Below are 24,112 nucleotides of genomic sequence, written 5' to 3'. Positions count from 1 at the left end.
GTTTGTGTTTCAGAGAGCAGTGACAAAGAACTATCATTCAATTATTTGGGAAATTTTTATAGCGACCTTGATTCACCCCCCCTCTCAATGTCAACCTGGGATCAAGTGGTATCAGAGCAAGGTTCCTAAGGAAAAAGACTTAACAGTTTTGGATTTAGTACTGATGGCATTCAGTAAAGGAGGAATGCATGAGAAGATTCCTATATTTGACGGGTCAAATTATAACTTTTGGAAGATCAGAATGGAGGCTTACCTTATGGAGTCTGGCTCACAGTAAAGAATGGATACAATCCCCCACCCACAGACATTATAGAGACAGCAGAGATGAAGAAGTGTGAAGACGATGCTAAGACAGTAAATGCACTTCTAGGCTCTCTTGTGAGCAATGAGTTTGCTAGAGTAGTCGATTGCACAACATTCAAGGAGACTTGGGATAAACTGAAAAAGTATCCATGAGAGAGATGAAAAAATTAGAGAGGCCAAGCTACAACATCACATGAACTTATTTGAAAGTTTGAAGATGTCTGAGGGAGAGTCGGTAGAGTAGTTCATGAGCAGGGTTAATGAAATTATAAACTCCATCAGAGGATTAGGAGAAGAGATCAAGGATGCAGTTGTTGTTGAGAAGATTTTGAGATCTGTAGCTGAATTTTATAACCCCAAGGTATCCGCCATAGAAGAGTCAAAGAACTTAAACACCTTAAGTCTAGATGAATTGCATGGGATTTTAACTGCTTATGAGATGAGAATGGTCAAGCCCAAGTCTACTGAGAAGGAAGTTGCCTTTAGAGCCATAAAGAAACTAAAAATCAAGGAAGATGGTGAAGATGAGGATTCTAATGATGAGTAAATAGCTTACTTAGCTAGGAAACTCAAAAGAGGCGGAGGCAAATACAAGGAAAAACTTCCCTTGAAGTGTTTGGACTGTGGTGGAATTGGGCACTTTGCCTCAAAGTGTCCCAAGAAAGGCAAGGGTATAGACTCTGATGATGAAGATACCCAAGAAAGCAAGTTCAAGAAAGGGAAAAAGAAGTTCATCCCTAGAAAAGGGAATTTCAAGAAGAAAAGTCTCATCTCAAAGAAGTGCAAGTCTTCTTCATATGGGTCTTTAGAAGATGATGATGATGAATCAGATGATGAGTCATTTGAGACTCTATTTATGACACTTGAAGATAAGGTGCAACACAAGACTACAGAAGAGTATGAAGAAGAAGAAGAACATGAAGCTGAGTATGACCTAGAAGCAGAGTTGTATTCTTCTCTAGTTGAACTCAAGGGTGTCAGAAAGAAGATAAAAAAATATACAGAATTAGCTTGTGGGGAAGGAGGAACATGTCATTCAATTAAAGACTGCAGTTGATGAAATGGGAAAAATAACTGAAGACTTGAGCATTAGTCTCTCATCTAAGGCAAAAGAGTACACTACTCTTGAAGAACGATTAGAGAGTTTGAAGATTGAACTTGAGAATTTACAGAAGATGAACCAACAAGAAGCTGTAATTCCATCTTTGTAAGCATCTATTTTGAGATCCAAAGGCAAGAAGGAGATAGTGACTCAATCAATTGATGTTAATATTCCACCATCTAGCAAGATAAATGAAAATGTGCTAGATGAAATCTTAAGCTTTCAGAGATCTCCACATTTGAAGACTGGCTTAGGGTATGTGAAAGCAAGCTCTACTGGAGCAATGACTACCAAAGGCATAGGAACGGCAGGAAACCCTGTGAGATTTGTCAGGGAGAACCAGAGAGGCTTTAGAGTTGTGAAGACTGCTAAGAAGAATGTTGGCAAAGAAGGCTACACATTAGTTAGTTATTAGAGGGACAGAGGTTCTTGGCAGAGACTGAGCTTCAGGGGTTACTATTATGGGTGCAACAGTTATGGGCACAAAGTGGCAGATTGTAAAAGACAGGTCAAGCCTATAGTGTTCACAAGCAAAATAGATTTGCTCCACTGGGAGAGAGCAGTGTGGAGTGCTATAGGTGTCACAGGGTGGGACACATTGCTAGAAAATGCAGGACCACACTTTCATCCTAGATGCAACCAAGCAAAAAATAAAACAATAATCCCCCACAGAAACAAGGTCAGAAAAAGAAAGCAAGAGAACCCGTCACAAACTAGGGCCACATACAAGTCAAAGGAGCATTATTCAAGTAAGCCTTTGGACTTGATCCATATGAATTTATGTGGACCCATGAGGATAGAGGCAGTTGGAGGTGAGAGGTACTTCATATTGTTTATACATGAGTGTACCAGGATGACTTGTGTTATGTTCCTCAAGGACCAAACAGAGGCACTAGATTGTTTCAAGATCTTCAAGAAAAGAGTGGAAAACGAAACAGGAAGGACAATCAAGTGTTTGAGGTCAGACCATGGGAGAGAGTTCATTTGGAATATGTTTTCCAAGTTCTGCAATGAACATGGGATAGGAATGCAACATAGTGTAGCAAAGACCCCCCAACAAAATGGGGTTGTGGAAAGAAAGAATAGAACCGTTCAAGAGATGGCAAGGACAATGTTGATTGAAAATAATATTGCCAGAAGGTTTTGGAAAGAAGCAGTATACTCTGCAGTGCACATCCAGAACAAATGTCTATTGAGGCCAAATGAGTCCAAGACACCATATGAACTATGGTATGGGAGAAAAGCCACAGTGAAATGCCTAAAAGTTTTTGGATCTAAATGCTTCATTAAGAGAAAGGAGGACAACCTTGGAAAATTCGATGATAGAGCAAACAAAGGGATTTTCTTAGGGAATTCCTAAAAAAGCAAGGCCTATAGATGCTTCAATAAAAGATTGGGGAAGATTGTAGAGAGTTAAGATGTAAAAGTTGAAGAACAGTTGCTCCACTCTAAACCAGGAGAGCTAGAAGATCAAACTTTTGAGGAGTTTGATGATGATGAAGTTGTAGAAGGTCAGAATCATAATGATGAGATAGTTGAGATTAGAAATAAGTCAGACACAAATAAAGGTGCTTCTGAGATTAATACAGAGACAGAGAGAGATGGCAGACCAAAAGATGGAAAGTTGCAGAAAGTGCATCCTCCACATCAAGTTCTTGGAGATCCAAAAGCAGAAGGTATGCAGACTAGAAGAAGAGTAGCTGCTACATATTCCTTGATTTCACAGTTTGAACCCAAGTCCGTTGGGGAAGCATGTAAGTATGAACACTGGGTCAAGGCAATGAATGAAGAATTGGACCAGATAGAGAAGAACAATACATGGGAATTAGTTCTCAGACCGGCAAACAAGAACATCATAGGCACCAAGTGGGTCTTTAGAAATAAGTTAAATGAAGATGGCCAAGTGGTTAGAAACAAGGCCAGACTTGTGTGTAAAGGGTATGCTCAGGTGGAAGAGATTGATTTTGATGAAACTTTTGCACTGGTAGCATGCTTGGAATCCATACGGATGTTCTTAGCTTTGGCAGTGTACAAGGGGTTCAAGGTGTATCAGATGGACGTCAAGTTAGCATTCTTAAACGACAACCTTGAAGAAGAGGTGTACATTGAGCAACCTGATGGCTTTCAGATTGGCAAGGATCCAGACTTGGTTTGTAGATTAAAGAAGGCTCTATATGGATTGAAGCAAGCTCCAAGAGCCTGGTACTCCAGACTTGACACCTACTTACATCAGTTGGGACTGCGGAAGGGCATAGTTGATAGTAACTTATATGTTATGACAGAGAATAGTAGTCAACTAGTGGTTGTAGTGTATGTCGACGACATAATTTTTGGTGGACACAATGATTAGGTATGTAAACAGTTTACAGAGAAGATGAAGACAGAGTTTGAGATGTCTATGCTAGGGGAATTGTCTTATTTCTTGAGTTTGCAGGTGAACCAGAGAAGTAGTGGCATCTTCATATCTCAAATGAAGTATGGCAAGGAAATGTTGAAGAGATTTCAGATGGAGGACAACAAACCAGTGGGTACACCCATGGTGGTAGGATGCAAGCTGAGTTCGATAGATGGGTCACCACTAATAGATCAGACTTTATATAGGTCGATGATAGGAAGCCTTTTGTATTTGATAGCATCAAGACCGGATATTTTGCAGTCTATTTGCTTGGTGGCCAGGTTTCAGGCAAACCCTAAGGAGACACATCTAATGGCAGTTAAGCATATTTTCAGGTATTTGAAAGGTACAGTGGAGTATGGGTTATAATACCTAAGGACAGATAGCTTCACACTTATTGCATTTTCAGCTGTAGATTAGGTCAGCAGTATTGATGACAGGAAAAATACTAGTGGTGGTGCTTTTTATCTGGGGCAAAGTTTGGTGGCTTGGTACAACTAGAAACAAGAGTCCATTTCATTATCGACAGCAGAGGCTGAATACATAGCGGTGGCAGCCAGTTGCACTCAGGTTATCTGAATGAAGAGGCAAGTGGTAGACTTTGGCATTGTAAGTGATGCGCCAATTTCGATTATGTGTGATAATGTCAGTGCCATCAACATTTCGAAGAACCCAGTGCAACATTCAAGGACAAAACACATTGACATCAGATATCATTTCTTGAAGGAGAAGGTGACCGACAATGAGGTGAGATTAGACTTTGTTCCTACATTAGAACAATTGGCAGATATTTTCACAAAACCTCTTCCTAAGGAGAGTTTTGAGCGTCTTCGAGACAAACTTGGAGTTGTGACTCCAATTGCACAATAGGTGGTACAGGTGCAGGGGGAGATGCCATGCAAGGGGAGTCACTCTTTGTATTTGTTGTCAAAGGGGGAGAAGAATCCATGTGTATCCATGTGTACAGATCCGAGTATGTCAGTGCTTAGCTGTTTGGTGCTATATGGAAGTGTGTTGCCAACAATTCCAAAGGGGGAGATTGTTGGGCAATTGGAGCATTCTGGAGTTGAATTGTCATTTTTGGCAACATTACCAGTCATATTGGTGATGTGGCAGTGGTCGTTGATGAGTTGGAAGTGTTGGAATGGTCAAACAGGCAACTACACAGTGTCAAGGGCATTTTTGGTCATTTGGCAGGGTTATAAGGCATCCGGACATGTGGGACACCATTTGACAGTGTATTAGGTCCTTATAAAGTGTTTGGTGAAGGTTCGAAGTAGCAGGTGAAGGTTTCATACTATTCAAGTTGTGATTTCACAGGTTCATGCAATGGCAGTGACTTTAGGGCCATTTTTGGAAGGTTTAATGGAAATTCTGGGTGAGGTGGTCTTCATAAGAAATGTAGTTCATCGCGTTGTGGTTCCAACACAACCAGAGTCATGCATTTTTGAGTTCAGATGAAGGAGGTATTGAGTTTTTAGTATCATCATGCAAAATTGAAGCAAATCTGGATTAGGCCTAAAGCCTCTATACTTAACCAAAATTTTGAAGTTTTTAAAAGGGGAGCTCTCGGTAATACTCTTTTCTTCAGGTTTATTGCAATATAAAAGTTGGAAACAAAATTGAATTGTCCGTTAGATGGTTTTTGTTGCCAAGGATGCTAGATCGGCGGTTACAGATAAGGTGGAGAAGGGCGTACGTTTAAGATTCTTGCGCCCAGTCTCTGGTTGGTTGGATGTATGGAGCTTCTGTATGCTCAATACATGGAATCATGATCGGGTTTGATGTATGAGCATGAAATTATTTGGTGTATGCACATGTATTGAGGAGATTCAAGAGATTCTAGTTAAGAGAAAAATGTTGGTTGATAAAAAGCATAAAAGAATATTCTTATTTTTGAAGCAAAAGCAAAACGTGTTTTGCAAAACACGTGGATATCATGATGACATCATCAAGCAATGTCGTCAAGCAACCTTCTTTTTGAATCGGTTCGTTATGCAAGGTATATCACAAGTGATCCTCATAATTACAAATTGTGCCATTGCTTTCCTGTTTTGGAGCATCTGACTTTGGAAAGTCGTATCTCACTCGTTCGGACTCTGTTTTATGAGGCACGAAGTGCGTTGAACTCACAGAGAAGAGGAGAATGTCCCAGCTAGAAAAAAAAATGTCAAAAATTTCTCAAATGGAGAGGTGTGCATAAATAAGCAAGAAGGTGGTGTTTTCACGAGTTCCGTGCTTGTTGTGAGTCGTGCGACTTCTTGAGGACGTTCTAGAGGAGGTGCTTGCTGTGTATTATCCTAAAAGAGGTAATCTTCATCCATAAATCCCAATTCTTGTTCCTGGTTGTTGTTTCTGAATTAAAAACCTATGGAACCTATGTAAGCCTTATTGGCAAAATTGTTGGGCAGGGATTTACATTGTTAAATTTTATCATGCTATTGTAACTCTATCAAGTGGGGGCTTGCATAGAGATTGGGGTTGTTGCCCTCGTTTGTGTGGTTGCACGAACTGAAGCAGGGATTGGAGTTCTTGGGTGATTGTAGTCATTGAAATTAGTTGAGTATCGTGCAATATACGAAACCCTGGTTAGGGTATTGCACCGTGGATGTAGGCATACTGCTGAACCATGTTAAATATTGTTCTCTCTTATGTTATTTTTATATATGTGTATTGGAGTGTTATCTGACTGTAGAATGAGTGTGTTTACCTGGGAGGCCTAGCCAATGGTTGTGAGGCAAGGTAACACACGAACTGTAGACCGGTCAAATTGGGGTGCCCCCAAGCCAGTCGGTGTGTGCACAGGGAAATAAAATAGAGATACATGGATTGTAGTGTTTGGTTTTCAGAGAGCAGTGACAAAGAACTATCATTCGATTGTTTGGGAAATTTTTATAGCGACCCTGATTCACTCCCCTTCTCAGTGTCAACCTGGGATCATCATAGTGTAATCACTCCAGCGAACACCGACGACAGTCCAGGAACCGTGAATCCTTGAGAAGGTAAGTGATGAACCTCTTTGCCACCTGCCATTTTCTCTTATAATCCTTGAGAATGCAAGTGATGAACCGTAAGTTGCAGTGGTCATTCCCTTCTCTCTCTAGTTTGTCGACCTTGCCGCTCCATATTTCTGCAAGGTTGTCCTTCATCATTCTGTGTCTCTACTCCTCTGTTTCCATTGGCTCCAAAAACAACCCCATCGATGGTTCTCTCAACACCATCGATTCGATTCTCTTTGCAATTTTCATCACCAAAATAACTCCATCATAACCGGCTACCTACCTGCTACCATGATAACATGATAGAATTTAAAAAAGAAAAGAATGAATGATAGATTTTGGGGAACCTACTATTTTGAAGAGGCTGCTTTTCTTTAGAAATCGAAGAGGGGAAACAAATATATTTTTATGGGTTATGTATGTTTTATATTCATCTTAAATTTGAGCTCTATTTGTTACTTTTGATATGGATATGGATGATGGTATATTCAGGTTTAGATACCACCTCATTGTTATGAACAGATCTATTGTAATGAGAGACAAATCATTTTTATGGGTTAAGTAGAATCTGATTTAGAATAGGGGAGGGTAGTCCAACTACAAAAATTAAAGCTGCTACATACTATCCAAATATGATTTCTATGTTGGAACTTGAAAGATCATCATAAGATCACAATTCCTTCGATTTGTCAAGCTATGGTGTTTCCTCAACAAGGTCTTGCTGAAGTCTTCATTATACACAATTTTTTTCTTTCTATTTTCTTATGTTCATTCTTTGTCTTCTTTAAGGTTTCTTCTCCGATTCTTTCTTCTTTTTTGGTGGTTATGATTATGGGTTAAGGCTTAGAAGTTTAGGAGAAGAATGAGGAAAGAAAATGGAGATGGTGGGGTCAGTTAAGGGAGTTGCAGCTCAATAATCCAAAAAAAGGGGAAAGACAAGTAATGGTGGTTCAGTGAGAGTAATGTAGATAATGGGGTTTGAGGTTCAAATGGAGAGAGATTTCGTTTCAAATGTAACTCAACGACACTCTTTTTTGGGTTGAGTAATTTAATGACAAAGGATAATATAGACATTTCTATTTTAGATTTAACACTGTTATAATGAAGGGGGCAGAGTTAATTTTTGAAATAGGAGGGAAGGTTCTTATTATTACGTTAAACCTCGTGGGAGGTTAGCATAATTTTCCCAAAATTTTAATATATAAAATTTTACATTTACGGAGTAAAATTTACCAAGGAAAATTTTCTAGGTAAAATTTTACGCTGAAACAAACGGAGCTAGGGGAATACATTTTACTTGTATAAAAAAGGGCCGACGTTCTCAGCTCAGGAGGGCAGGACAAGAGTGACTTTTGAGTCATTTAGGGGGTGGGCCAGTCATTTTGCCACCCCATTTGTCTGGACTAGTGTTAGCAAAAATGCGTTTAAAATGCCGTTCCCGTATTTTGCCGTTTAAAACGTGTTTTCCCGTTTTCCCGTATGCCTCTCAAACATACGGGAAAAAACGGGTACGGCTAGATTCCACGTTTTAAACGTCCGTTTAATACGCGTATACGTTTTTTAGGGTAATAAATGAAATTGTAATTTAATTTTTAGAATTTAAAAAAAAAACCCCAAAACAACTAGAGAGTTGTTTATGATTTATCACCATAAACTGGTAATGTTTATTTATGCGGGTACCATTAAAAAACATGTGCATAATTACTACTTAAGTTGGGATAAAATGGTAAAATTAATAAAAATTAGAATAAACCTCTCTTTTGCTTCTCTCTCTCTCCCCAACTCTCACTCTAGGGGTGTCAATTCCAGGCCCGACTAAGCCCGCCCGATTAAAGCCCGACCGATTACTAAACTTGTCAGGCTTAAGCCCGACACGTTTAGTAATCAAGCGGTCCCGGTGTGGGGTCCTAGCCCGTTGGGCGCCCGATCGAACCGACTAATTCCAGGCCCGACCTAGACCGTCCTGTTAGAGCTCGACCCAGCCCGACCCTTTAACTTATAAACTTCCCCTCCCCTTCCCTCCAAATTTCATTTTTTTTGTTTGTTTCTTTGTTGGTCTTTGACATTTTTTTGTTAGATACACTTAACGTAGGTGAGATGAGGCTTAGTTTTAGTTTTTAGACCTTACTTTGTTAGATGTGCTTCTATTTGGTATTATGCTGCTATTTTTTTAATCCCCTCTACTTAGTTTGTTAGATGTGTTTCTATTTGGTGTTGTGCTGCTATTATTTTTCCCTCTACTTACTTTGTTAGATGTATTTCTATTCAATGTTGTACTGCTATTTTAGTTGGGATAAGCTTTATTTGACTTTGAGTTGAGGTGTACAGTGACTACCCAACGGTGTGATGGTTTGAACTTACAATTCAGGTTGCATGTCAATTAGTAAGCCCACACCATTTAGAGACCGCTTAGAGTTAAACGACTCATTAGCTCGTTTTAGACCCGTTTAGCTCGAATAAGGCTGCCTCGATCAAAGACCAAACACCGACCGATCGAAATGAAACCGTACCATGCCCGTCCAAGGCAAGCCCGAATGCCTAAACGGTCAAACACGATGCAGCTTGTAAAATTGGTGAGGCCCGACCGAGACCGATCGAGGCCGACTGGTTGACACCCCTACCCCACACCGTCCCCACCCTCTCTCTTAACATATATCATTTTATATAATGGAGAAAAGTTCTCTATGGGGGAGTGTACCGTCCACGCCCATACACAAAGAGGGGGGCAAAATGACCATCATTCCCCCATGAAAAGTGAAAATGCCACCCCCATGATGCCAATGCGCATGCTATCATTGGCCCCACGTGTGCGTAGGGGCCACGCTCCCCCACAGTTGAACATTAACACTTATATTATATAATATAATATCTACTATATAATATAGTATCATAATATAAAATATAATATATATAATAGTAAAAAATATAATATATATATATATACTATTATATATATTATAATATTGTATTATATAATATAAAAGGAAGGCTTTTTTTAATATATATATATATATGAATAATATAATAATAATATGGAGAAAAGGACACTACCTGGTCGTGTGGCCCATATGGCTCCTACGCCTAGACACAGAAGCGCGTGAAAGTATCGCGCTATACCATGGAAAGGAAGATATCCTGTCCAAGGCGATGCTTGCATGTGCATGCCCATTGGCTAGCGTGCGTATTGGCCAGCGTGCGTGTGCAGGTTCTAGAGGCCAAGATAGCAATCTCTTGCACTTATAATATATTCTTCACTTAAGCATACCAAACATATTTTTCGTTATATAATCAATTAAGTCTAGTAGTAACCAAATGATTATTGTTTATAGCCCATAACCCATTATCATAATTGATTATTTATAAATAGACCATAAAGATAAATATAAACGATGCCAAAGAGAGCCTTATGGATTTGAATTCAATTCATCGTTTACTTTTATGTTGTTTTTTTTTTTTTTAAATTTATTGGGTAATTAGTTTTTTTGAACATTAGGTGCAAGTATTCAGGTATTATCTCTTAATATATATTAGTATATGGTCGTTTTTATGGTTCCGTTTATTTGAAAACTACACGTTTAAAACCCATACTGTCTGTTTGCCGTCTCCTCTTTTTTTTAATCGTTTGTTGGACACACCTACACCCCAATTCAGAGAACTTTATCTAACAAAAAAAAATTATCACTTTTAGGTGGAAAATTATAATCTCCAATTATCTGCCCCTCCATTTCCTCCATAAAATCTAATAAGGGCAGTATGTGTGAGCAGGAGGTAGGATGGTCATTTTCACCCCTATGAGATGTAATGGAGGAAATGGAGGGGTGGATGAATGGAGACGATAAAGAACCTTTTTAGGTTTAGGAGTCTTCTGTTTATTCCAGAGTCCAGACTAAAACGTGAGGTAAAACCAAAACCCGGGAGCTCTGTTTGTCTGGAGAAGTTTGGGGATAATCTGAGAGGTGCTGTTGTTGTTAATGTCGGGGATTGGGAGGATATCTTGAAGTAATCTGCATCTGTGCCTTTCCTGTACGTGAACTCGCATGGTGACTCCAGAGCTCTTCCTGATTTGAAGCCCTTTTTACAGATCTTGCAGGTTCGATTCTTCTTTCCTGAGCTTCGTTTCTGCTCTTCGTTGTGATAACAAAGGAGGTGTCCCTCATCATGATTGCTGAATTCTTACCACCATGACTGTATATACTCTGACCTTGACCCGTAAGACTTCTTGCTTGGGGACACAGATGACTCCGATGACCCAGATCCAACAAATCTATCGGGCTTTCGCTCGCTCGCTCTCTCGCTCTCTCGCAAGAATTTTTCATGGTCAATCTAGGTTCTTCCGATTATCCATGAAGAATAGGAGATATTAGGGGGGGAGGGTTTTAAAAGACAAGAAAGAGAGACTGGAGGCGAAAAGGACTGCAGTTCTCAGCTGAGAGCTTTTTTGTATCGGTAACCCGGGATACCGATACATATCGGTCTGGATCGGTAGTGGTTTTAAAAAAAAAATGTGTTTATTTATTTATATTTTTACCCTATCTTTACCAATCCACCGATATGGGATCGGCTAGGAATCGGTATCGATCTCCACCAATACAGATATGAATCGGCTGATTATCGATTCCTCAAACCATGGCTGAGAGGCTCGAGGACTGAAATATTGAAGGAGGTGAGCTATATCGGTGAATCTCGATTTCCATCGATTTGATCCGATTTCATGTTTTAGAACCCCAAATGTAACATATAAATACAAATTGGGCTTGGGCTTGAAGTCTGAGAACCTAAATATGGGGATTGGTATTGGTCTAGATCAATCCCGAGTAATGATCGATCCTATCCGGTATTAGTATCCCTGGATCGGTCTACCCGGTCTTATCGCCCGAATCTCAAGATTGGATTGGTCAATTCAAAATGGTTTGTAATGAGAAATTCTAAAGTGGTTCATAATCTCGGGATCGGATCGGTATTGGTCGTGATTGTTTATTTATTTTTTAATATTTTCTGACCAGTATTGAACTATTCGAGGACCTATTCAGCAAATCGATTTTTTGGCCAATTTGGACCGATTTTGACTGATTTAGATCGATATCGGATTGATATTGACCATGACCGATCCTAAGATTTCGAACCATGGATTGGGCTTTTTCTACCCCTCTTAGCCCCAGCCAGCCCAACCGATCTGGTTCGCACTTCACACAGCCCACTACTAAAACAACTAAAAACGTTTTTTGAAAGTCATAACTCATAACAAAGTGAGGCTATTCCAAACACTTCCTAATGAAACCCAAAACCTCACCTGTGCTTTTGTCTAGCCGTCTTTCCTTCTTCCTCTCTCCTGCCCTACAACAGAGGCGTTCGTTAAGGTACTCTGATTCACTCTTCCTGCAACTTGTTTGGGTTTTATTTCTCCAAGCTCTTTTGTCTCCCTTCAAAGCTTTGTCTTTCACTTATGAAAGGATCCTCATAAGCTCGAGCTCTACCTAAAGAAGCTCATTAGCTGAGCAAAGTTTTGTTCAGCTGTGTTCAATCTGCAGTAGTCTCTGAACTTCCGCACTGTTTGTACGCAAAATCAATTTATTTGGATATTAATGGTGAAAAAAAATTCTTATTTCAGTTTGTGAACTAGCCCTAAACGGTGGTTGGAGAGGAGTTTGGAGCTCGTTGTGTAAGAAGCTTTAGTGATCTCTGAGAATGTTGCGTAGAAATATCCGTTTGAGGCGTGAATACCTCTATCGAAAAAGCTTGGAAGGGAAAGAACGTTTGCTATACGAGAAGAAGCGAAAGATTAAAGAAGCATTAGAAGGTAACCGTTTGAGAACTTTTTCCCCCTCTCATTCTGTCTTCTTATCTGTCTATGCCCGCTTTTCTATCCACCTTTTTTATATAACATGTCACGCATTTCATGTTGATTCTCTGATTTTGGTTTTGCAGAGGGAAAACCAATCCCTACTGAGCTCAGAAATGAAGAGGCTGCGTTGCGTCAAGAGATTGATCTTGAGGATGAAAATACAGCAGGTTCATTTATAATAAATTTGCTTTTGATTCCATAATTAGCTTCTTGGATGTAAATTATATCCGGTATTCCCGTTTCTATGGAGGCATTGAAGCATTTATTCTTGAAAAGTTTTATTTGGAAAATACGTTTGGCAGTAGAATAGAGGAGTGAAAACCTTAATTCTGCAACTGGAAAACCACTTTTTGATGTTAATTTTCTGAATCATGAAGTGCTGGAATTGCATGCTATGAGTTGCTTGACCTGAATGCTGTGAAGTGTTCAATGAGTTGTATATCATACCATCTAAGTACCAAAGCTTTTACTGATATCCGCTCTCTAAACAGATGGAAGAAAAGGGGGGGAAAAACCCTTCTATTGGCCTTCCGGATTGATTTATATATCCTCTCATATAATAACTGCGAAACCTTTGTTGCAGAACAAGTGGAATTGAGATAGTTAGCAAAAAGAAAGAAAGAGAACTTGGGTTATGAGAAAGATCTATTAGTTTCTATGTCTACAACGAGAATTAGTATCAAGTATGATCTCAAATAGAGCTGATTGGAGGGCAAGGATCCATGTAGCTATGTAGCCAACCCCATTTAGTTTGGATAAGGCTGAGTTGTTGTTTACAACAAGAATTACTTTTGTGTGTGTGTGTGTGTGGGGGGGGGGGGGTTATGGTTCAAGCTTTTGTTGTATTAACAAAATATAAAAAGGCCTTATATGATTTACATGGCCTGATATACACTATGCATAAAGAGGAACCTATCCATCTAAGCCAAAAAAAAAAGAAAAGAAAATATTTCTACTTCTGATCTCTGCCATAGTAGGATTTCTGCATTCTCTGCTAGAAGAATCCCATAACATTACTTTATCTTTTGCCCGTCCTGAGTCCTGACACCATCTGCACTGACTTAGGTTGACTTTAGAAGGCCATATTGCTCCTCCCTGTCCCCCTCCAAGGATCAATTCACAATGATTGCGAGTCTTTACAGTATGTTTGTTTTATACAAAAGCCTTTTTAAGATAATATTTAACATGTTCTTGTTGCTTTGTATTGTATGAGCTTAGTACCACGAACGAGCATTGATGATGAGTATGCGAATGCGACAGAGAAGGATCCTAAAATTTTATTGACTACATCTCGTAATCCTAGTGCTCCTCTTACTCAATTTGTGAAGGTTTGTTCCCCCCCCCCCCCCCCCCCCAAACTCCCCGTTGCTTCATTGCCACTGTGACATGCTTATCCTTTTAGTTTTGAATATTGGTTGCTAACATATTACCACTCATCTTTCAGGAACTAAAGTTTGTCTTTCCTAATGCCCAACGAATGAATCGTGGTGGCCAGGTTGGTGTCTTGCTTGTTATTTTCCATTTTCTGATTTAAGCTTATGTCTGGTCAAAATCTTTGTTGGATGACTACATGGTTTGATCTCCATGATTTCTTGAATGTATCTCATAAAATTAAGAATAGCATACTGAAATCTACAATGTGTATGGAAGGGTATGCAATGCTGAAACACCAATCTATAACACCAAATCCCATAAGATTTGTAATAAAAATAAAATATGCATGGATTTGGGGGATGCAACAACAACAGAACCTTATCCCAACTAAATGGGGTTGACCACATGGATCCTTGCTCTCCAATCAGTTCTATTCGAAGTCATACATGATACTAGGCGAGCTAAGCATGTCTTTCCTCTACCACTTCTATGTTTAATTTAGGCCTGCCCCTGACTCTTTTAGTTCCCTCAATATGAATCAAATCATTCTTCCAAATTGGGCATCTCAAGGCCTCCCTTGAACTTGGCCATGCCACCTCAAACAACTCTCTCGAAGCTAATAGTTGTCACGGCGCCTAGGGGACGCAAGGCGTTGGAGAGGGCCCAAAATCAAGGCAACACCAATTAGGCGACCAAGGCGCTTGGACGCCTAGGCGTCGCCTTGACAACTATGTCTAAGCTTATCATGAATAGGAGCTATACTCAACCAGCTCTAATATGGTCATTCGTTACTTTATCCTTCTTAGTTTTGCTGCAGATCCATCTCAACATCCTCATCTTTACTACACTTAGTTTTCCTATATGATGCTTCTTAACTGCCAACATTCCACACCATACATCATAGCCGGTGGTATGATAGTCCTATAAAATTTTCTGTAAGCTTTAAAGGAATACGCTGATCACACAACACTCCGGATACATCTCTCCACTTCATTAATCCTATTTTAATCCTCTGGGCCACATCATCCCATAGTTGTCATGGTGGTTAGGCGACCCAAGGCGGTGGAGAGGGCCAAAGTTTAAGGCGACACCAACTAGGCGAATAAGGAGTCCAAGGCGCCCGCCTAGGCGACCAAGGCGCCCAAGTCGCCTTGGCGACGCCTTGACAACTATGCATCATCCTCTATATCACCTTCTTTATTTACGGTTGAGCTTAGATATCTAAAATAATCACTTTGTGGAATCTCCTTCTCATCAATATTCACCACCTCATTGACCATCTTAGTGTGGCTAAAATTACACACCATATAGTCCATCTTAGTTCTACTTATCTTAAGACCTTTTTATTCCAAGGTTTATCTCAATAACTCCAACTTGGTGTTAATCCCTTCTTTTGTCTCATCCACTAAAACAATATCATCCGCAAAAAGCCTACCTTAGGGAACCTCATTTTGGGTGCCTCTGGTTAAATCATCCACGATAAGCGCAAACAAACTAGGGCTCAAGGCTGATCTTTGATGTAACCCAATTGTAATTGAGAATTCACTACCTTAACCTCCCACAGTTCTTATGCTAGTCACCACACCATCATATATATCTTTAATTATGTCCACATGTTTACATGACCTCCTTCTCTTCTCAAGTATACTCCAGATTAACCTTCTACGAACTCTATCGTAGGCTTTGTCTAGGTCAATAAAGACCATATGGAGATCCCTCTTGCCTTCTCTATATCTTTCCATGAGTCTCCTAAGTAAGAAAAAAGCTTCCATTGTAGATCTTCCTGGTATAAAACCAAATTGGTTCTCTGAAATAGTAGTTTCATTTCTCAGGTGGGTTTCAATAACTCTTTCCCATAACTTCGTTATATGACTCATTAGTTTTATGCTCCTATAGTTATTGCAACTCTGAATATCACCTTTATTTTTGTAAATCGGGACCACATTGCTTTCCTCCATTCATTTGACATTTTCTTTGTTGTCATAATCTTGTTAAACAGCTTGGTTAGCCAAGATATACCACAGATTCCTAAGCTCTTCCACAGTTTTATAGGGACCACCCCCTTTGGGCCTGGTGCCTTGCCGACTTTCATCTCTTAAGGCTTGTTTTACTTTAGTCACCCTAATTTTGTGTATATATCTACGCCGTGTGATGTCAAGATGGGTAATGCAGCATTCCAAAGCCCTATTAGTAAAAAAGTGTTCATTAAGTAGGCCATAAAAATACTCTTTCCATCTCTCCTTAATGGTCTCATTCTTTATTAGTTCTCCATCATCATCACTTTTAATACATCTAACATGGTCGGAATCTGTACTCTTCCTTTCTCTCATTTTAGCCATCTTATAAATAGTTTTTTCCCATCCTTTGTGATCAGATTATTATAAAGGTCTTCATTTTTCGTTGCCCTTTGCTTTCCCACAATCTTCTTAACTTATCTTTGGCATATTTATACCTTTTTAGATCCTCCCCTCATTAGTCCTTTGCCATATCTTAAAACTAGCTTTCTTAGTCTTAATGGCTGTGCTTGGACCTCATCATCCTACCACCAAGTCTCCCTAGGGGCATGATGTATACCTTTCGATTCCCTTAGAGCCTCTTTAGAAACTTTCTTAATACAACTCGTCAGCTCGTCGCACATCGTATTATTGTCTCTCTCAAAGTCCCACTTTATCAATAAATAAATTCAAGGAATCTCTTCTTAATCTCCACCACCTTATCTCAGGGAAAATAGGCTCTCTTATCTTACGCTTCTGCGTACTAAGGCACTTTTTCAGAACCACCAATTTATGTAGGGTGGTTAGGTTCTCACCAAGTATAACCTTATAGTCCATACAAAACAATCTGTCAGACCTTCTTGTTAGGAAGAAATCTATTTGGCTGATATGATGCCCACTTTTGTAAGTAACTAAATGCTACTCTCTCTCTTTTTGTTTTTTTTTTTTTTAAAATGTTCACAATGGATAAATCTTAAGCTCCCCAAAGTCTAAAACTGAGACCCGCTCCTCATTTTGTTCTCCCAATCCAGAGCCTCCATGTACACCTTCATAGACTTTGATCTCTCACAACCTGTCCATTCAGATAACCCCCTAGAATAATTGATGTAGATAAGTCACTTAGAGGGCTTATTTTATTGAAAATAAGCTTTGGGTTGGGTTATGTAGGTGTTTGGCTTTTGATCCCATGGTATTTTTTGTGTGATGGGCTTGTTTAATGGGCCTAAAATATGGGTAGAAAGTAGGAAAACGGGATTTAGTTCATTAGTTTAGTTAGAGTCCTATTTTGAGCTTGTTTTATTTATTATTTCACTTTCCTAATCAATTTACGAGACCTTATTAGTGAAGGATTGGGTTAGGCCTCTCCTTTTTAGTTGTCTTAAGTCTATTTTTGAGTCTTCTATATAAGTTTGTAAGGAAGGCCAGTATTGTACACGAATTTGAATGAATAGAAAAGTTGCTTGTACAATGTTGAAATCCTGAGATAGGATAGGTGAGAGGCCTACGGTGACATGCCCATTCCATTCCCCCATCTCCTTCCAACGGTTCTTGAATCCAAACCCTAATTTTGTTCAAATCGATCTCAAGAGTGCTGCAAACTGTTGGGATTTCTTTCAACTGATTGTCACATCAATTTCTTGAAGATTACCACATCAAGATCATTGCTGCTTCAACAGGTTACAAATTTGTGGGTTTTTTATTTGTTACTTCAACCAAGGAAATTGTTCCCTTGGTTCCCTCATATGATTTCTTGTTTATTGGAGGGTTTTCCTATTTGATCTTGTCTGGGATTAGACGTATTTTAGTTCTAGTCTTACATTAATATCTTTTCACCTTGACGAAAACCTTGTACTTATCCATCCATGAGTTCCCAAAATTGTAACTTACTATTTTCATCCAATCCTAGTCGGGGTGCGTAAGCGCTAATTATATGGACAACCTCTTTCTCCAACACAAGTTTGATGGATATGGTCATATCTCCAAATCTTCTAATATCCACCATGTCATTCTCTAGATTTTTGTCCTCTACTACACCCACTCCACTATTATTACTTTGATCTGCATTATACCAAAGTTTAAAGTCATCCAACACCTTAGCTTTTTTACCTCTAAACATATATACCAAAGTTTAAAGTCATCCAACACCTTAGCTTTTTTACCTCTAAAAATATTGTATCGTGTCTGATAGGGTACAGCTAATCCTTTTTTTTTTTTTTTTTGTTAAATCAATCATCTTTTTAGTTTGTGTTAGGCAAGGAATGAAGGCTTTGGATGCATGGAACTGATGCCTCTAGGTTAAGCTTCTTGTATGCAGAGCCTAACTATGAAGCATATGAGTTTCTTCTTTTTCATATTATGAAGGATTTAGTATCAACCTGCTTGTTTATGTTCTATTTAGGATTCATTAGCCTGTTTTGATAGATAGTCTTGGTCATAGTTATCAAGGCGGGAAGGCGACCATGGCGTTTTGGAGGGTAAAAAAATAAGGCGACACCGCCATGGCGGCAAGGCGCCCGCCATGGCGCCCAAGGAGTTTGGACGCCATGGCGACGCCTTGATAACTATGGTCTTGGTCCAAGTCTGGTCTTTATTTTAGTACATTCTTTCTATATCTTGGTTGGGTAAGTCTTCTTCCATAAATAAGTTTAGATAGAGCTAAGTTGTGCAGAGTAAGACCTCAAAGCATGGGGATCTTATAAATTACTTAATGACTCTTTCATTTAGGAGTTAGTAAAAAAACATTTTTATGACGAGAAGTAAATGATTATTTTTCTATTGAAAATTTTCTGATGCTAGTTTTGTGAGTAGTTGAAATAATTCCATGTTGCCCTTTGTGTTCAAGGACTGCTATTTTTCAATTTGGATCGGAACTTTTATTTTTTCTTATATTATTTATTGCTATTTTCTTTTTTAATACTCCATTAAGAAATTTTCTTACACAACCAGTTTACTTTTTTTCCTTGAAAACCCTTTGCTTCTATTCGTTATTTCATTATAGTTTTTTTTATTAGTCAAAACTTTTTGATTAGGGGGTCAATCCAAAAAAATCTCAAGATATACAAGTGCACAAACAAAAAAGGCATTAAAGTAGAATTCCATCTGAACTCTTTGCTTTGTGATGCCCAAAAGATACAAGATTCCTCCATCCATCAAGGCATCAACTACTTAATAAAATTCAAAGTAACCCCTTTACAGAGCTGGACATTTTTGTTGTTTCCACAGAAAGTTGCAAACAGTCCGTTTGGGGTTTTTACCCGTGGAATCCACAGTTTGACCATTTTGAGGTTGGACTTAGTTTTCATAGCAAGCAAATATATGTAGGGATGTAGCCCGAGCATAAATTCAAGCATAAATGATCTCTCTCTCCTTCGCAACTGTATACTTCCATATAGATCTACTGGCCCCTCTTTGAAGGTATCCCCCTTTGGACAGTTGGTAGATTCCTGGATTTTAAAACATGTAGTATTTTTGCAGACGAGATGGAATATGAATGAGATAAGTTTTTAGGTTGCAGGCCCTCGTTAGGAATCCTATATTTACAAACTTCTGAGGGACTTGCTCTGTTTCACTTGTACTGTTTATCTTAATATTGTGCGAGTCTACAGATATTAGTTTGATCCTAGATTTTATCCAAATACTGAAGAAATCTATGAACCTCTGTTCCTGGTTTGCATTGTTGCAGGTCATTTCTGAAATTATTGAAACATGCCGTGCACATGACTTTACAGATGTTGTGCTGGTTCATGAGCATCGTGGACAACCTGATGGTTTGATTGTATGCCATTTACCATTTGGTCCAACTGCATACTTTGGATTACTCAATGTGGTTAGTACTTGAATCTCTCTTGATTATTGTTTTCCTCTTTTCATTATGAAGAAGAAATTTCATGAAGGTGGGGAAATAAATTCCTCTTCCTACTATAGAAGGTGATAAAAGAGCAACCATCCGGGTAAAGTTCCTCCATCAAGATTTTAGTTCTTGAACTCAGTGATCCCAATCTCAATTCTATGCTGAAGTAACTCATCCGATACGTTCCTGGGATGGCAGAGTTTGGGCACCACAGGGGCTATCCAGGTCTGTTGCGACGGAGTTCTGGGGCTTTTGCCTAGTCAACTTGGTATAGGTCCCTGCCAATTCTGATATGACACGGCCTATCTGGCTATCTGATCCCAATCCCTAAATCCATGTCCCCAACCTAATGCAGTTCAGAGTCTTAGATGAAATCTAGAAGACGACACGGCTGCTGAACCGCAAGACAATTCCATAGAGCAGAACAGGGACAGGATTAGAGAAATTCAATATCTTTCAATTCAATAGACAGATCAAGCAGAAAACCTGGTCGAATGTGAGGTTTTAGCAGATAGATACCAATATCCCAATCTTGAAAATCAGAGGCAGGAAGTTTGATGAAACCAGGTTGCTTTATAAGTAAGCTGTAATCAAGTAGTAAGGAATCTTTGCCGAATCTGATGATTAGAATTGAAGAACAGTTAATAATTATGTAATAGATCTCAGGTAACCAGATTTAGAAGGTGGAATTCAGTTTCAACAAAGATATACTCAGATTTAGGGATCAGTGCAGGGAGAGAAGAAATCAGGGAGAAGTAGAAGGGTTAGAAGAAGAATAGGAAGAAAGGATTGAAGAGAGAACACCTGATTTGCAGTAGAATTCAGACCTAGGTCAGAACAAGAGCCTTCAGCCACGTTTGCAGAGCTCAATAGGTCAAAAACTCTTGGAATAAACTCATTTCTATTAGTCGAATCATTATTCGAATCATGCCTAATTGGGAGGTGGGGGGGATATATTTATTATATATATATATATATATATATGTGGATTTTCTTATTTACACCCGTTAAGGTGTCAATTAATTTGTTCACCCTAATTTTTTCCTTTTAGTATCACACTTTTTCTTTTAGTGAGGGTAAGATATGTCATTTTACCAATGCTAGGTCTTTCATTTCGCATATTTGGATGGAGCGCAACATTAGGAGATGGACTACCAACTCTAGGTCTTTCAGAGAGATTTGGGATTCCATCTCTTTGGATGTCAGCTCCATATTTTTCTCCCCTTCCACCCCTCCCCTTGTGTGAACTCCCCAAGGAACAGGCTCATTGTTGCTTCCTGGGGTCTCCCTTCTCTTCTCTCCCCTTCCCCCTAGGGGGTTGGTTAGCCCTATGTATTGTAGGATGTTCTCTTCTTTTTTTTTTCTCCCTCTGAATTCTGGGGGGCTTCTTGTTTTCTCTCTATGGTAATGAATTTTTATTCACCCCACAAAAAAAAGTCATTTCACATGTATAATCAAAATGCGTGCAAGATAACGACAACTCTTGAAAATGACGTAAATAGTTAAGTACACTTACAACCCAAATTGTTGTGAAAACCTTTTTGTTTTACACTTTTGGGAATAAGATAAAGGGCAATCAAAAGAAGGTCACATGTTCTAAATACACCTATAAAGGTGTCATTCCGACAGTCCCTTTACCACACACACACACACACACATATATATATATATATATATATGGGACAATCTGTTTGTAAATAAGGTGGTTGCAATCGATTGTTGTAACCGATTTTTATTTCCCTGTTTTACCCTTGATTATATTTCTCTTCTTTCTTTTAAGTAAGAACTTTTTTATAATTACTCTCTCTCTCTCTCTCTCTCTCCCGTCTTCACCTCCCTCACTCTGCAACCTGCCCCTCGTCACCAAAACCTTCCCCTCCCCTACCTCCATCCTTCAATCTCTCCCTCTTTGTTTATCCCTGCCTCCACCCCTCCCTCCCTGTCGCTGCCCCCACCCTGACCAGGGGTGAAAACGATCCAATCTCATAGGTGCTAATGGAAAAGGCGAAATCAGTCCTCTGTTTTTGCTATTGAGGATCACAGATGGAGTACTGAATTTCTCAGTTGTTACTTCAGAATTTGCTCTTGTTCTCTTTACCATTGACTGCATTGTGAAATAATTCAACATCTTATAGCTGTTCCAGCCCTCTGGCAATGTGCAATGCCTCGTTTCACTGGCCAGCACCTTGAGTCCCTGCCACATAAATTCATGACCTTATTCCTGAAATCCATGGCACGGACAATGGTTGGTAGATTACTAGATTTTATTTTTTGATAGTGAACAGAACCCTCAACCTGAATGAATGGGGTCGTTGGTTTGGAAGATCGCTTGTGTGGATTTGTGGCAGACAACCCATATGCTCCAAAAGTCGAGCATAAATTCAAACTGGATAGAAAGGTCTGTAACCCGTAGCAATCGAAGCAGAAGTCAGCAATCCGTGTACTCGAACGGGTAAATCGTCCTCTGTCCCCATGCAGCAATTCTTCGACGCCGACAAAGACAGTCAAAGGAAGAGAGGATTCATCAGTTTGACCAATTTCAACCTCATTTAAAATGTGACAATTTGAAATCAGCAGTCCAGCTTGTTTCCGATTGAATCCACCTGCTGCAGCCTTGATGATCACTTCACCCCTATTTGCCGCTGCTTCATGCATTGTTCTGGCGGTCTTTCTGCTCCTCTCTACGCCTGCCCATCCTCCCATGCAGCCTCCACATCCCATTCCCCTTTCCTATGAAACTAAAAGTAGCTGCACTCTCCATTCTTCCCCTTTCTGTGAATTCAATGCTGTCAGATGTAACAGCCCAACGGCGCTACAACTCTGCATTGATATCTCTCCCCACACCTAGGGAACTAAAACTCGTGAGATCTCGACGAGTTTCTCGCTTTTTCAAGACCTCGAGACGAGATGTCAGGCGATACGAAAAATTACCCCATCTCGGGAGATCTCGTTGTTTTGGTCATCTTGATACCATTTATTACCCCATCTCGGCGAGATCTCGTGGTTTTGTTCATCTTGGTGGGAAATCTTGATATACAGACACCTATTTATGCAAACCTTGGTATACATACACTTATTTATGCTAGAAACTAGGACAGATACTTATTTATGCCTAATATCATTTAAGTAAATGAATACTTAAGATATTATTCATAAATGAGCAAATACCCCTTATTTGAATCCAATAAAAATAGTTAAAAAATCAAATTCCAGAAGGACAAAAAGTCAACCCTCTAGTTCAAGAACAAAAACTGGATTTTCGGCGGTAGGTTCAATTTTCAACTTTTTAATGCTGGGTTTTTTCTCAAATCTAAAAATTCCATAAATCTTAATATGGTAAATCATTGCTAACACCGTTCCTCATTTTGTTCTTCCAACTCATTGTGTTTTTCAGGAACTGGAATCGGGGAAGACGATTGGATCGGGTAAAGTGCATGGTGGATTGTACCTGCTTGATGATGGACATCTTCCTCCAAGAGCATTACCTTCCCAACTATGTCAGCCTTCTTCTTTCTCCTCTGAATTACACCAATGACATTCTAGATTAGGACACCCCCCCTTAAGAATTTTATCCTATTTATTTCTAGCTTTGGTTAAACATTATAATAAGAAAGAATTTTTTTGTAAGGCTTGTGTCTTAGCCAAACAGACATGTTCAACTTATCCTATTTCTAATAAAAGAAGTTCTTCCCTATTTCACTTAGTTCATATTGATGTGTGGGGTCACAGTCGTAAAGTCTCTATTTCTGGTCATCAGTGGTTTGTCACATTTATAGACTATTATTCTAGATCCACTTGGATCTACCTGATGCACACAAAAAATGAGGTTTTTTTCCTGTTTTCAGCATTTTCATAAGATGGTTCAGAGCCAATTTAATGCCACTCTCAGAGTCTTAAGAAGTGACAATGGGACAGAGTATATGGAAGGTCAGTTTGAAAAATACCTTGCTGCCCATGGGATTCTCCATCAGACCAATTGTGTTGATACTCTAGCCCAAAATGGTGTGGCTGAGAGAAAAAATCGCCTTCTCTTGGAGGTGTCTAGAGCACTTATGTTTGCTCAACATGTTCCATCCTTTTATTTGGGGGGGGGGGATGCTGTCCTCATTGCGGCCTATTTAATTAATAGGCTGCCCACTCGGGTTCTTGGCTCCAAGTCCCCTGTTGAGATTACACAGGGGGAGATTACCGAAATTCCTGCTCAGGGGGTGATCACTGCAGTCCAGAAAACCATTGGTGAATTTTAGCGGAGG

At 39.4% G+C, this 24,112-nt stretch overlaps 1 protein-coding gene across 3 annotated transcripts in view; it reads left to right on the top strand.

Annotated features, from left to right (window-relative positions):
- The first annotated feature begins 12,105 nt into the window (after positions 1-12,105).
- The window catches only part of LOC122672808 (U3 small nucleolar ribonucleoprotein protein IMP4), a 52,005-nt gene continuing 39,998 nt past the window's right edge, over positions 12,106-24,112 (top strand). For 2 of the 3 annotated variants that reach the window (XM_043870299.1, XM_043870298.1), the window contains exons 1-6: positions 12,106-12,326; positions 12,408-12,596; positions 12,725-12,808; positions 13,860-13,969; positions 14,086-14,136; positions 19,692-19,835. In XM_043870299.1, coding sequence (XP_043726234.1) covers positions 12,485-12,596; positions 12,725-12,808; positions 13,860-13,969; positions 14,086-14,136; positions 19,692-19,835 — 501 coding nt within the window. In that variant the 5' untranslated portion in view covers positions 12,106-12,326; positions 12,408-12,484. The remainder of the gene's footprint in view (positions 12,327-12,407; positions 12,597-12,724; positions 12,809-13,859; positions 13,970-14,085; positions 14,137-19,691; positions 19,836-24,112) is intronic. The other variant, XM_043870300.1, reaches the window with a different exon arrangement.

Source organism: Telopea speciosissima, chromosome 8 (assembly GCF_018873765.1).
Source record: "Telopea speciosissima isolate NSW1024214 ecotype Mountain lineage chromosome 8, Tspe_v1, whole genome shotgun sequence".
Lineage (NCBI taxonomy): Eukaryota > Viridiplantae > Streptophyta > Magnoliopsida > Proteales > Proteaceae > Telopea > Telopea speciosissima.
Note: the sequence above shows the minus strand (reverse complement) of the source record. Positions and strands in the feature narration are given on the sequence as shown.